This window comes from Rutidosis leptorrhynchoides, chromosome 8 (genome assembly GCF_046630445.1).
Source record: "Rutidosis leptorrhynchoides isolate AG116_Rl617_1_P2 chromosome 8, CSIRO_AGI_Rlap_v1, whole genome shotgun sequence".
Lineage (NCBI taxonomy): Eukaryota > Viridiplantae > Streptophyta > Magnoliopsida > Asterales > Asteraceae > Rutidosis > Rutidosis leptorrhynchoides.
Window position 1 is genome coordinate 251428836 of NC_092340.1, and position 15482 is coordinate 251444317.

Sequence of the window (15482 nt, forward strand, 5' to 3'; positions counted from 1 at the left end):
TGAAGTATCGACGTGTTAAGATGCCACTCTAAGAAATGTAACGGGGTGAAGTATCGATGTGTTAAGATGCCACCCGGGGTGAAGTATCGATGTGTTAAGATGCCACTCCAAGTAATATGATGATGAAGTGTCGACGTGCTAAGACACCACTGGGGGTGAAGTGTCGACGTGTTAAGACACCACCCGGGGGTGAAGTATCGACGTGTTAAGATGCCACCCGTGGGGTTAGTGTACGACGTGTTAAGTGCACTAACGGTTGTTATGAACACCGATGGTCTTTTGCGAGTACCATTCCCTTGTACGATTGGTTAACCATGGTTATATGTTGTAGTGTAGCATATTATGTTGTTCGAGTTATATGCTATTGTTTTTGCTAGCTTGCGTATTGGAGATTTAGCGTTATACTTTGCGATGATATGCTAATTATATTGCTAGCGTGTATGCGGTAATTGTGTAAGTGATTGCAAGTAAGTAGATTATATATGTATATGTATAATTATTGCATTCACTAAGCTTTATGCTTACCCCTCTCGTTGTTTACCTTTTTACAGGTATTGTGATTGTGAAGCTAGTTAGTTGTTAGTCTAGATGCGTAGGAGTGCTTGGGCTCGATAGGGTAGCTTTTGGATATTTGGACGCGAATTGGGGATTCGGTAGCCCCTGGGATTTATGCTCTTGGTATCGGGTTTGGTTATTGAGTATTAACCCATATTTTTGTATGATTGGGTCATTGTTACAAATACTTTTGTAATGCGTCATTTGTATACTATGGGTCGTTATAAATTGTTAAATGTATTGAAATGTTATGTAATATTAACGTATGAATGGGACCTAACTTATATAAAAAAAGTATAGTGCTACGTTTTTGGTAAACGGAATCGGGGTCCTTACAAGTGGTATCAGAGCATAGTCTAAGGGAATTAGGTGACCTTGGAATAGGTGCCTAGTCTTAGACTTATTGACAGTGGTGTGTTATTTGCGGGACTTGTAGGAATACGGGTCGGATTGAGATTTGTTAGTGCCTTAGAGTAGGTGTCTAACTAGGACTTGTGCTTGTCCAATGTGTGATTATGTGGGGCCTTATTTTGTGTATAAATTAGGGCCTTAGACTGCTAGTGCCTAATGTAAGTAGGCGAACTTGAATGTTGGTTTAGTGATAGTCACCTAGGTTGTAGGTTGACTTGTTGTTGCGGTGTACTTGTGTATATTTATTATTATATTGTATATAGGTGTATATATACAGGTATCTATTGGTGCGGTGTCCTAGAGACGAATCTATTGGAGAGATTCGGATGTTTGACGATTATGAGTGATCAAGTTCACGGTAAGGACTTTGGTCGTTCGGGTACTATGAGTTATCGCATGTTATTTTGTGTGAATGTTGCGTCAGTCTGGGTAAAGTACTTTGCGTGACCATGTGGAAATGGTAAGGTACACAATTGTAATAGTGATTGATCACCATTATTACAACCATGTATCTTGACACCAAGCATGACATGACGAGTACCGAACGGAGGAAACGTGGCATGGTTGGGGTAGATTCGGGGCGAGTTAGGAATCTTTTATTGGTTCCTAGGATATAGTGGTCTCGGGTGATGTGCTTGTTGTCACATCGGGTTCTTTGTGAGTCGGGAAGTGTTACAATGGTTTCGGTTAGCTAAGGTGAGTGAGAAAACTCATGAGTTTGGTGCGTACTTAGTCACCCTAAGTAGTTGGTGCACTGTTGAGATTGTCATTGGTTGTAGTTACCCATCATAACTTGAACGATCGATTAATGTGTGCGTGTGTGTGTCGAGGACTTGAATTTCGGAATGGGATGCAACAAGTCTAATGATTATGGTATTGGGTTACACTCGGTAGAGTGTGTGTGGTTAGGGAATCGTGTAAGGATTCTAGTTGTGAGTCACCTTGGAATTGGCTAGTCGAGGAGTCTTCGGGTAGTTAAACTCATGTGAGTGAGACCCGTATGGCGATGATTATGTTAGTGAGTTGTGGATTATAGGGTAACATTCCTAACGGAATATCCCATGTAGTTGTGGTTGTGTCGATATGTGGAAGGGTGTAAGTGTGACGACCTGGGAATTTTTGACCAAATTTAAACTTTATATCATTCCGACACGATAAGCAAAGTTTGATAAGTTAAATCTCAAGAATTTTAAACTATGTTCATACATTCATTTAACCTCGACCAAATTCCAACGATTCACGAACCATTAAACGAATGTAAAAGATTATATATGAATACGCGTATATATATTATAACTTGATAACGTTAACGAAATATTAAGTATAAATACTTTACAATATAGTATTTGGTTCCATTTGTTTGTCGATGGAATTCCATAATAATCAATTGATGTAGTTTTCAACTGTACGAAAACACTTTTCCCTATAACAGGACTTGTCTATCTAAACTGCCTTTGAATAAATAAACGTAAGTTGAAATATTGGTTGTAACGTGTATTTAAAACGTATTCATTAAATATATATGTTTTCAAATTAAGCATACGATAGTAACACCTACCTAGTGACGTAATTGATATTTAAAAAACGATTAGTACTTGTATCCATTTAAATTCTTAAAAAGAAAAAAATGTTACGCGCTAAACTATTTTCCTAAATGAAATAAAAAATAAAATTTGAAAAATAAATAGTTTTGAAAAACTAAATGTTATATTTTGGATACAAATTTATATTTCTAAAAATGTATCTATATATTTTAACATCGTCATAAAACGTCTCAATTTAAAATAAAATATTTTGGTAAACAACGAGTCACTGATTTATAGAAGCAAATGACCACAACACTCAATTATATAAGATACATTTGTCATAAAGTAATTTTTCAATAACTAAAACTAAATTTTGATAATGGTACGAGTCATTAAACGTAAAAGGCTAGTTTTCTCAACATACGAAAGTGCGCTCGAAAACCCGAAAGTGGTACATGAGCCGAGTGACAACGTACGAGTCAATCGAACAAAAATTACATTTTTACTATGCACGTAAATATAATATAATATTTAATAAATTCTAAAGATTAAATATATTATATATTAATTAATATATAAATAACCTATTACGTTGTATATCTAAAGCAAAGGAGTAATGCGTATGAGCTGGATGGAATGATGGGGAGTAGGTGAGGATTCTGGCCACAACTATAAACTCGTCAATTTTTTTTTGGTCGAACACAACACACACACATCACATATTACCCCGTATATATCTATATTCATATTATTATTATTATTATTATTATTATTATTATTATTATTATTATTATTATTATTATTATTATTATTATTATTATTATTATTATTATTATTATTATTATTATTATTATTATTATTATTATTATTAATATTATTATTATAATTATTATTATTATTATTAGTATTATTATTATTAATATTAATATTATTTAGGAGTGATTTTTATTAGTATATATACATAAAATACTACGACGAGGTTCTGTTCGCGGGTTGCCAAAAATGGGATTTTCGAGTAGGATAGGATTAAGGAAATTATGGGTTATAGCTATGGAGGTGATGGGTATGGTTCATGGGTATGCTCGTAAGGTCAAATTTAGTGTTTGTCATCTCCGTTGCGTCTACGTACCTTTCCTGCAATGTTGAATCTCAATATTGATACGTGAGTACTCGTAAATAAATTTTTACATACTAATAGTGTATCCCTGACTAGTGCTCGAGAATATAGGATTATGCATGCTTGTATTTTTGATGTTGCCCTTAGATAGGTTATGTTGAATCTTGAATTAGTTACACCTGTGATTGAGATAAGGTATAAGATATGCATGTCCTTGGAAAGCTAGCGAAAAATTAAGAACTTTTCCTTTAGATGTCAAATGGATTCGATGAACGGATTAGAAGATATAGTCAATTGAATTTTTGATATTATTATTAAAAATGATTATTATTATCGTCGTTCTAGTTTTTATCAAAATATTATTATTACTATTATTATTATTATTATCATTAAAAACTATTATCATTAAAAATTGTATTTTTCTTTTATTATTATTATCGTTAAAATTTATAATTAGTACTATTATTATTTTTATCATTAAAGTAGTTATTGGTATTAATATTATCAAAACATTTATTATTATTAGTATTATTATAATTAAAATTAATATTTGTAACACTTAATTATTTTGATTACTAGTATATTCATTAAAATGAACACGATATAAAAGACGATTTAAAAGCTATCAACAAATTGATTAGGGGATAATGAATATGAGTATCATGATGAAATTTAAAATATTGTAAGATATTGATTTTTGTAAAATTATCGTTTCTCATTATTTCTATCACTATCATTATTAAAAGTATTATTAATATTAAAAAATATCATTTTTACAAAAATTATTATTCTTAAGAGGAATATCATTGTTAATATAAAATTTCATTATTATTATGAATTAGAACTATCATTTTATATAACATCATTTTTAGTAAAAAAATAAAAATTAATATTTTTATTAATAGGATAATAATCATTATTACAAAATAATACAACTTTTACTTATTATTATTACCAATGTTATTTAATCAAAATATGTAATACAAATAATGTAATTACCTTAATGAAACCTATCAAAATATTTTTATGAACTTTATAAATTTTATTACTTAAGATATACAAAAGTATATTTTCATATAAAATTATATTTATTAATAAAAGAATTATATCATTCACTCTAGTAAAATCTTTTAGAGATATTTAAAAATATAAAACGACGATATTTAAAATATATAATAATCATGTATAAATTTTGGAAATCATTTTGAGTCAAATTGACTTTTGTTGACTTCTGCATATTAGTCTCGAGCATTAGGATTGTGGTACACTATGACTTGACTTAAATTATTAGACAAATAATTGATCAACATATAAAAAAATATATAATTAATATAGGTTCGTGAATCCGATGCCAACCCTACACTTGATAAATGATGTCATATGTATTTTTACTACAAAATACAATAGGTGAGTTTCATTTGCCTTTTTACCCTTTATATATTTTTGGGCTGAGAATACATGCGCAATTTTTATAAATGATTTACAAAATAGACACAAGTACATGAAACTACATTCTATGGTTGAATTATCGAAATCGAATATGCCCCTTTTTATTAAGTCTGGTAATCTAAGAATTAGGGAACATACACCCTAATTGACGCGAACTCTAAAGATAGATCTATCGGGCCCAACAAGCCCCCATCCAAAGTACCGGATGCTTTAGTACTTCGAAATTTATATCATGTCCGCAGGAGGATCCCGGAATCATGGGGATATTCTTATATGCATATTGTGAATGTCGGTTACCAGGTGTTCAATCCATATGAATGATATTTTTGTCTCTATGCATGGGACGTATATTTATGAGAAATGCAAATCTTGTGGTCTATTAAGATGATGGAAATGATTATTTATGTTAAACTAATGAACTCACCAACCTTTTGGTTGACACTTTAAAGCATGTTTATTCTCAGGTACGAAAGAAATCTTCCGCTGTGCATTTGCTCATCTTAGAGATATTACTTGGAGTCATTCATGACATATTACAAAAGACGTTGCATTCGAGTCGTTGAGTTCATCAAGATTATTATTAAGTCAATTATAGTAAGATATATTACGAAATGGTATGCATGTTGTCAACTTTCGATGTAATGAAAGATTGTCTTTTCAAAAACGAATGCAATGTTTGTAAAATGTATCATATAGAGGTCAAGTACCTCGCGATGTAATCAACTGTTGTGAATTGTTTATAATCGATACGGACTTTGTCCGGATAGATTAGGATGGGTCTTCACAGTAAGACTTGGTGTTTCCAAGCATCACTTTAGTGTTAGATGAAATGTTTTATGAGGCTATATCGTTTGGCCTTGTGGAATTGCGGGTAGCGCGTGATCGCTAGGAACTTTCGATAAGACAATAAACCGTAAGGTTTGTCGGGTAGGAATGACTTCGGGTCATTATTATGGAGAAATGGGTGACATCGGGTGTATGGAACCCAAAGGTCGAGTTTCTAAATCTCGGTAGAATGCGGTGGGAGTCTGCATGACACTGCGTCAGGTGCCCCTTTATACCTACAAAGTGTGATGTTCAACTCCGGTGATGGTGTGATCATTTTGTGCTTAGGGTGACCGTGAGATACCCTTGGAAGCATCGGAGATTATAATAGTGATCGATGGGTGATAGTAATTCGACGGTGGTGAAAGTCGAAGTTTAAGAGCATTGCGGCCAATACTTCTTATGAAGTGACGGATGAGCGAATCTTTTTGCTCTTAAGTGATAGACGGGTAAAGATAACAGGTGAGTGACAGACTTAATGGTCGGTTAGACCGGAGGTTATGATGAAGTGTTGATATTGTGGTCGATGCATTTACTATATCGGATTGGTCACTCTTCTCCATGAGAGTGAGCAATTGTCGATAAAGGTCCGTTGAGTGGAAGGTCGGGTGATCTCGACTCAGAAGCATGACTAGTTAAACGGAGTGGCATATGCTTAGGCTTAGAGGCGTATGTAGGACTTTGGTGAAGTTCGCTTAGCGAACATTTAAGGCAGTTGATTGTGATTGTGGTATGAAGGTGCGATGTCGTCGCGTGTACCACATTTCAAGTGAATGTGTATGTCGGCTCTGAGATCCTGTAGTGAATTCGTGGTGATTTAGAGTGTATGACCAACGATGAGAATGGTCATATGTTTCATGAAATAACAATTCGGCATGAGGTTATCATCTTGGCAGTGAGAAGGTGGAGTTGAATCCTAAGTGGGGGAGTTTTTACTTCCGTCCGAGGAAGCATTGGTGGTGTTATATATAGTGAAGTGGCAGAGTGTACCGTGCTAAGCCTCAATAGGTATTCGGAGTTCCTAACAAGGAAGAGTGGAGGGTTGTTGATGTCGACTCGAAATCGTGCATTATGATTGTGAGTTACAATTCTGTAACATTACGCGTGAAGATTGTAAAGATGGGGATCAAAGGAAGTGTAAGTCTTCTTATGTAAGGTGGTCGTGTAGTACCAATGTGCGGCATGAGGCCAAATGTGAAGTTTGAGATCTCGGAGTGAGAAAATGAAGTGGTCATTGCAGGTGCTCTCAATATGAAAATCTGGGTTGTCGTGAAACTTGGATAGTATTATTGAATGGGTACGAGTTCGATATCGCGGAGGATACTGTATTTCCCCTGTCGAAAAATGTGATCGTGGAAATTGTCAGTGGATTATTCCACTTTATGAATGATTGTGAGGCGGGGAGTGCCGGTTCTGATTGTCTCACATAGAGACACACGGTTGTTGTTTGTTGCGTGAGTGTGTTCCCTAGTGATGTGACCCATTAGTTACATCAAAATGTCGAGGCCATCCTTAACGGACGGTCTAGGTGCGAGGATTCACCAGGCATTGGTGGATATTATTGTGGGTCGTGCGGTGAATTGCGAATTTGTTGTGATGATAATTCGTTGTTGACGGGATTCTAGTACACGAATAGTTTCCATGCTAGTACTAGGAAGCCGCAATTGTAAGGATGTGTTGGAGGGTTTAGGGGAGAAACCTTGTATCGAGTGTTGGTGTTTCGTCTAACTCATGGTATATTATTGTCGTCTTGAATTAATTCAGTGACGAATGATCGTTGGCGGAGCAAATGATGGGAAAGTTGTGTTCCTAGTATGAGTAGTTGGTGATACCGAAATTTCTTCGTCGAGGAAATAACCCGGTTGTGGCAACGGGGGGAAGTTGGTTCCTGAATCAGAGAACATTCATGAATGACCAGTTGAGTAGTACGTTTATAAACCGATGAAGTACGAAGTTTTAATGAGGCATGGATCCTTCTCGATTTGGATTAATGCAAGACTTGGTTCACGGCGTAGTGGACCTAGTAGATTGCGTTGAGTGATATAGTTATGGATGCAGCTTGTTGTGAGTTTTAGTCGAGAGAACTTGAAGGGTTAATGGTGTTTTCCGTATTTTGACGTTGAGTGTACGAGATACCGCTGGTTGTAGTAATGCACGCTAGTGATTATTAGCATGTGGTGAAATTCTCGGATTAACGGAAGATATTATGGATGTCGAGCCTGGTTGTGTTTCGGCGGATCGTAGGGCGTGGTCCCTATTGTATGTAAGGGTTAAGGCAATGTAGTAATTACCTCTTGGTAAACGATGAGGATCACGGGGACGTGATCTATTATAAGTGGGGGAGAGTTGTAACTCCCCGTTTTCCTTTGGCATGTTGCTTTATTCGACGTACGAAGTCCAAAGGTGCGTATTCGATCTTTATTGTGTTTGACTTTACCCACGTTTGTTTAATCTAGTCATAAAACGAAAAAGGGCCTGAAAACCAAAACTTACGGCTGCAATTTATGGCCTTACGGCCGCAACTTTTGAACAGGGAGACATGTTTCTGAAAACAGCCAAAGTTACAGCCGCAATATTGGGGATTACGGTCGCAATATTGGTGATTACGGCCACAATTTTGTGGATTACGACCGTAATATTGGTGCTGGCAGGTTACGAATTTAACCCTAAATTTGGGGTTTTTAAGGGGTGTTTTGGTCCTTTCATTTAGGGGTCGGGTTTTTGGCCACAAAACTGACCCAAGGCTCATCTAGAGCTCATTTCTTATCCATTCAAACACTCCCAATCTTAGAGAGAGAGAAGAATTCCTAGAGAGAGGAAGCTTGAGTGGGTGAAGATGGTGGTGATTCTTGCCCAAATTGGAGTGGATCTTGGTACATCTTGATGTTCCTAACTACTAGGATTCATTTTGATGCTAAGGTAAACCCTAATCTGAATTGTAAGTGTTTAATTCTTATTTTGAGTTAGGGTTTGAGTTAGTGTTGGGTTATAAACCCCATTTCTCATGAAATTGAGGGTTTTATTGTATGTATTGTGTAAGTAAACACAATTATTGTGGATTTAGGTTTTGATGACGAATTTGAAAGTATTTGTCATGGTTTGGGTGTTAAATCACTAAGTTGTAAGTGTGTTGGTGTTTTGATGTTCTTAAGAACATGTTTGCTAGTCAAAATGGGTGTTGACTTGGTTTGTTGTCAAAATGAGTTTTGAGCCAAGTTTTGGTGAATCAAGTATGTAAATACTTGATTTAGGTGTTAATTAGTGTTTTAGAAATATAATCACTAGCCGTTAGTGATTTTGGGCATTTTTGGGACTTATGTCAAAATGTGTTGACTTTGATTGGGTCAAATTTGGTAATGAGACTAATTTTGAATTAAATGGATGTTAAACACTTTTGTTAAGTGTTAAATGGCGTTTTTTAATGAAAGTAATCGTGGGAAGTGATTTTGGGTTAAAATGGCCTTTTAACAAAAGTTAAAGGTAGTCAAAGCAATATGGGTCAATATTGCAAGTGTTATGATTTTGGTGAACATGGCGTTTGAAATGGTCACTACCTAAGTTGTAACCTAGTGTCGGGACCTAGGTTGGTTTAATTTGGTGTTAAGTATAATTTGGATTAAATTGTACTTTGTAGTGTGGGTTTGAATTACCACCCGTAGTGGTAATTGGTGGAGTCCACTTTAGGTGTCTAAATGGGCGGATTGTGGAGGTAGGTATAAACCCTTAGTTAAGGGTGTTGGCGTCGAATTCTCATGTAGAGAATGTATGTTTATTATGTGTATACCTATATGCGTATTATAGATAAAAGCTTGCTCGATTGCGTTTGGTGGAGATTTCACGCATGGTTTGTAATGCTCGAGTTCATGAGGTGAGTGGAATAATTTTGCGTATACGTATAAAATGTATTTATTTGTGTAGCGTGAGATGTGAAGTGTCGACGTGTTAAGACACCATGTTTCACGTGACGAGTGAAGTGTCGATGTGCTAAGACACCACTTCAGGAATTATGAAGAGTGAAGTATCGACGTGTTAAGATGCCACTCTAAGAAATGTAACGGGGTGAAGTATCGATGTGTTAAGATGCCACCCGAGGTGAAGTATCGATGTGTTAAGATGCCACTCGAAGTAATATGACGAATGAAGTGTCGACGTGTTAAGACATCACTGGGGGTGAAGTGTCGACGTGTTAAGACACCACACGGGGTGAAGAATCGACGTGTTAAGATGCCACCCGTGGGGTTAGTGTACAACGTGTTAAGTGCACTAATGGTTATTACGAACACCGATGGTCTTTCGCGAGTACCATTCCCTTGTACGATTGGTTAACCATAGTTATGTGTTGTAGTGTAGCATATTATGTTTTTCGAGTTATATGCTATTGTTTGTGCTAGCTTGCATATTGGGGATTTAGCATTATACTTTGCGATGATATGCTAATTATATTGCTAGCGGGTATGCGGTAATTGTGTAAGTGATTGCAAGTAAGTAGATTATATATGTATATGTATAATTATTGCATTCACTAAGCTTTATGCTTATCCCTCTCATTGTTTACCTTTTTACAGGTATTGTGATTGCGAAGATAGCTAGTTGTTAGTCTAGATGCGTAGGAGCGCTTGGGCCCGATGGGGTAGCTTTTGGATATTTGGACGCGAATTGGGGATTCGGTAGCCCCCGGGATTTATGCTCTTGGTATCGGGTTGGATTATTGAGTATTAACCCATATTTTTGTATGATTGGGTCATTGTTACAAATACTTTTGTAATGCGTCATTTGTATACCAAGGGTCGTTATAAATTGTTAAACGTATCGAAATGTTATGTAATATGAACGTATGAATTGGACCTAACTTATATAAAAAAAAAATATAGTGCTATGTTTTTGGTAAACGGAATCGGGGTCCTTACATATAGCCGCCATTTCTCTGCGTTCTTCAACTAAGTTTAGATTTTCACGCAGTTCTTCGCTATTGCTACTTTCCTCAAAGGAAGCTATGCGCATAGTTGGCACATTTATTTCGGCGGGTATTACAGCCTCGGACCCGTACACCATGCTGAAAGGTGTTTCATTAGTTACGCCTTTTGGAGTTGTGCGGTGTGCCCACAATACGTTAGGCAGCTCATCTATCCAACTCCTTCGACACAATCCAAGCCTTGCTTTGATTCCTAACACAATGTCCCGATTTGTGACTTCACATTGACCATTCGCCTGAGGGTGTGCAACTGATGTAAATGTTTGCTTTATATTCAATTCCTGGCACCAGTCACTGAATGGATTACCTTCAAACTGGGTACCATTGTCGCTTATTATTTCATTTGGTATTCCAAACCGACAGACGATGTTTTCCCATACGAAATTTCGGATTTGCTTGCCTGAAATTGTTTTCAGTGGTTTGGCTTCTACCCTTTTTGTAAAATAATCAATGGCCACTACCAGAAATTTTACACCCCCAGGTCCTGCGGGAAATGGCCCCACTATGTCGATTGCCCATTTGCAGAATGGCCATGGAGACGCGACCGGTATCATTGAATGTCGCGGAGCCTTGCTTACCGATGCGTGAAGCTGACACGACTGACATTTACGTATCACTTCTGCAGCATCTCTGTACATTGACGGCCAGTAGTATCCGAGCCGCATTATTTTGGATGCAACTGTTTTGTGTCCTGAGTGCAAAGCGCACATTCCCTCGTGCACTTCCCGTATGATTGACTCCGCTTGAGTTAGATTAAGACACCGCAAATGAGGTCCCAAAAAAGACTTTCTGTATAGAATTCCCTTGTCTAACAGATACATTGGTGCTTTCATCTTAATCTTTCTTGCTTCACTTGAATCTATCGGTAATGTACCTTTGTTTAGAAATTCTATTATTGGTGTCATCCAACTCTGCTCCTCTTCTTCATCTGCAGCCGAAACACTGCCTTCTTTAATAGATTTGACTTTAACTTCTTCAACCCAAATTTCTTTCTGAAAATGACTGAATGTTAATGCGGCTAACTTACTAAGCGCATCCGCCTTTTTATTCAACGTTCTTGAAACCTGAGTTATCTGGAATAAATCGAAGTCCACTGCCAGCTCTTGCACAAGTTTTAGGTATTTTTGCATCGATTCATCACGTGCCTCAAATATTCCGTTGAATTGGTTTTCAACTAACTGCGAATCAACATATACTGACAGTTCTTATCTCCAGATACTTTGCTACCCGCATCCCAGATAACAACGCTTCATACTCAGCTTCATTGTTTGTGACGGGGAAGCTAAATCGCAGCGCAAAGGTATATTCTTCTCCCTCTGGACTTTTTAGGACTATGTCTGCCCCTGCGCCTTCTGGACCACAAGCCCCAGCGGAGGTGGTATTTCTTTTGATTCATGCGAGACTTCGATATCCCCAGCTGTTTCAGCCAGATAATCTGCTAAGACTTGTCCTTTTACCGCACTTCTTGGTGAGAAGCTTATCTCATGCTCTCCCAATTCAATAGCCCATTTGGCCATGTGACTAGAATTTTCTGGTTTATATAGCACCTGCTTTATTGGCTGATATGTTAGGACCATTATTGGATGCGCTTAGAAATATCTCCTTAAGGGTCTAGCAGTATGCACAAGTGCATAAACTAGTTTTTCAATTGCAGGATAGTTTAATTCGCTTCCTTTTAAAGCTTTGCTAACAAAATATACAGGCATTTGTACCTGTTCCCTGTTCGCTATCAATACTGAACTTATTGCTTCTTTCGATGCCGCTAAGTATAGTATCAACGTTTCTCCCGCAATCGGCGCAGTCATTGTTGGCAACTCTTTCAGCAACTTTTTCATTTCCTGAAACGCCGATTCTGCTTCCTCCGTCCACTTGAAATCCGTTTTCTTTAAGCAATTCTTCAGTGTTAAAAGGGGAGTGATCTCTCTGCGGATTTTGATAAAAACCTTGTTAATACCATCAACTTACCTGTTAAACTTTGCACCTCCTTTTTATTTCTAGGTGACGGCATATTCTCAATTGCCTCTATTTTCTTTGGGTTTGCACGTATCCCGCGCTCAGTTATTATATGAACAAGAAACTTTCCTTCTTCTTCTCCAAAACTGCACTTCGACGAGTTGAGCTTCATATTAGTCTTTCTTAGCGATGCAAACGTTTCTAATATGTCTTCCAGTAGACCTTGCTCTGTTGTGCTCTTTATGACTAAGTCATCAACGTATGCTTCTAAATTTCTGCCAATCTGACCTTTCAAAGCCTTGTCTATTACGCGTTGGTACGTTGCTCCGGCATTTTTTAAACCAACTGGCATCTTGGTATAGCAATATATGCCCTGGCTTGTGTGAAAAGCAGTTTTATCCTCATCGTCTGCTACCATCTGTATATGATGGTATCCTTTGTACGCATCCAAAAAACATTTGTATCGGAAGCCAGCTAATGACTCAACTTTCCAGTCTATTTCTGGTAGAGGATAATTGTCCTTGGTACATGCTTTATTGATATCCATGAAGTCAACACACATGCGCTAAGACCCGTCAGGCTTTTTTACCAGTACAGGGTTTGCTACCCTTGTTTGGTACCTTACTTCTCGTAATATGTTTGCTTTGACCAACTTATCGACTTATGCCTTCAACCATTCCCTTCTTTCTGGTGCCATGCCACGTTTCTTTTGTCGCACTGGCGTCAAACTTGGATTTTCATTGAGTTTATGCTCAGCAATTTCTCTTGGCATGCCCGTCATGTCTGCTTCTTTCCATGCAAAGACATCCGTATTAGAAGCTAATATATTATGAAGCTTAAATTTTGTCTCATCTGACAATCCTCCGCCGATTTTAATTTTTTGTTCTGGATGTCGCGGATTTGCGATGATCATGCAGCTTCGAAGCTGCTCTGCCTCACTTGGCTGTTTTTCTGCTTGTTCCACAGCCGCGACGCTTGCATCTTGTTTTTCTGACCTTATCGTTGCAATTCCTAATGGTGTTGGGAACTTGATGAAAGGACCCGTCCTAATCCATTTAGACGAATACATTACATTTGGTTACATCGTGAGGTACTTGACCTCTATATGATACATTTTACAAACATTGCATTCGTTTTTAAAAGACAAACTTTCATTACTTCAAAAGTAGACAGCATGCATACCATTTCCTAATATATCCATATAAATTGACTTAACAATAATCTTGATGAAATCAACGACTCGAATGCAACGTCTTTTGAAATATGTTATGAATAACTCCAAGTAATATCTTTAAAATGAGCAATTGCATAGCGGAAGATTTCTTTCGTACCTGAGAATAAATGTGCTTTAAAGTGTCAACCAAAAGGTTGGTGAGTTCATTAGTTTATCATAAATAATCATTTCCATCATTTTAATAGACCACAAGATTTTCATTTTCCGTTCTCATAAATATACGTCCCATGCATAGAGACAAAAATATCATTCATATGGATTGAACACCTGGTAACCGACATTAACAAGATGCATATAAGAATATCTCCTATCATTTCGGAAAATCCTTCGGACATGATAAAAACAACATCGAAGTACTAAAGCATCCTGTACTTTGGATGGGGTTCGTTAGGCCCAATAGATCTATCTTTAGGATTCGCGTCAATTAGTAGATCAGTTTACTAATTCTTAGGTTACCAAGCAAAAGGGGCATATTCGGCTTCGATCATTCAACCATATAATGTAGTTTCAATTACTTGTGTCTATTCCGTAAATCATTTGTAAAAGGTGCGCATGTATTCTCAGCCCAAAAATATAAAGGGTAAAAAGGCAAATGAAACTCACCTAATGTATTTTGTAGTAAAAATACATATGACTATATTGAACAATGCAGGGTTGGCCTCGGATTCACGAACCTATATCATGGATATATATTAACACACATAATTTTAATAGAACAAAATTATATATATATAAGAATTTATTAGTTGTATCATTTTTATATTAGTAACATATATGTTTATATATGTTACATATATTTATTTTATATATTTAAAATAGTTAAAATACTAATTTGTAATGTTATATGTATTTAATACATTTTGTACATATATGTATATATATCTTTTGTTTTTTAAAATTATATTAATACTAAAATAATATTAGAAATGATAAAATAATAATAATGATAATAGAGTTAAAAATGATACTTTTAATATTAATGATAAAATGATAACTTTAATAAAAATAATACTTTTAATAAAAATGATAATTTTAATAATAATGTATACTAATAATAATAATTCTAAAAATAATGATTTTACTAATGATAATAATAATTAGATTTAATAATGATAATATAAAAAAAAAATTTGTTATACCATTTGTTATCATAATAACATGTCATCGTGATCATCATGTATATCATCATCACAACATCACAAGCATCATAATCATCATTTGAAATCATTCATCATCACATCCTAATATCATCATCTTTCATCCTATGCATCATTAATACTATCATCATCTTCATGTAGCTTATTATTAATAACATCATACTTCATTATCTACCATACGTACCATCATCTTATATCATCATCATATGCTTATATCAACATCATTCTTCGACATAAACTATCCTTACGTATAAATCATCATCTATTTATTTTACTTATGTCT

At 35.9% G+C, this 15482-nt stretch overlaps 1 protein-coding gene across 1 annotated transcript in view; it reads right to left on the reverse strand.

Moving 5' to 3' along the window:
• Positions 1–13469: 13469 nt before the first annotated feature.
• The window catches only part of LOC139864104 (uncharacterized), a 30908-nt gene continuing 28895 nt past the window's right edge, over positions 13470–15482 (reverse strand). Inside the window, exon 2 of the mRNA XM_071852686.1 lies at positions 13470–13854. Within this exon, the coding sequence (XP_071708787.1) occupies positions 13470–13854 (385 nt within the window). The remainder of the gene's footprint in view (positions 13855–15482) is intronic.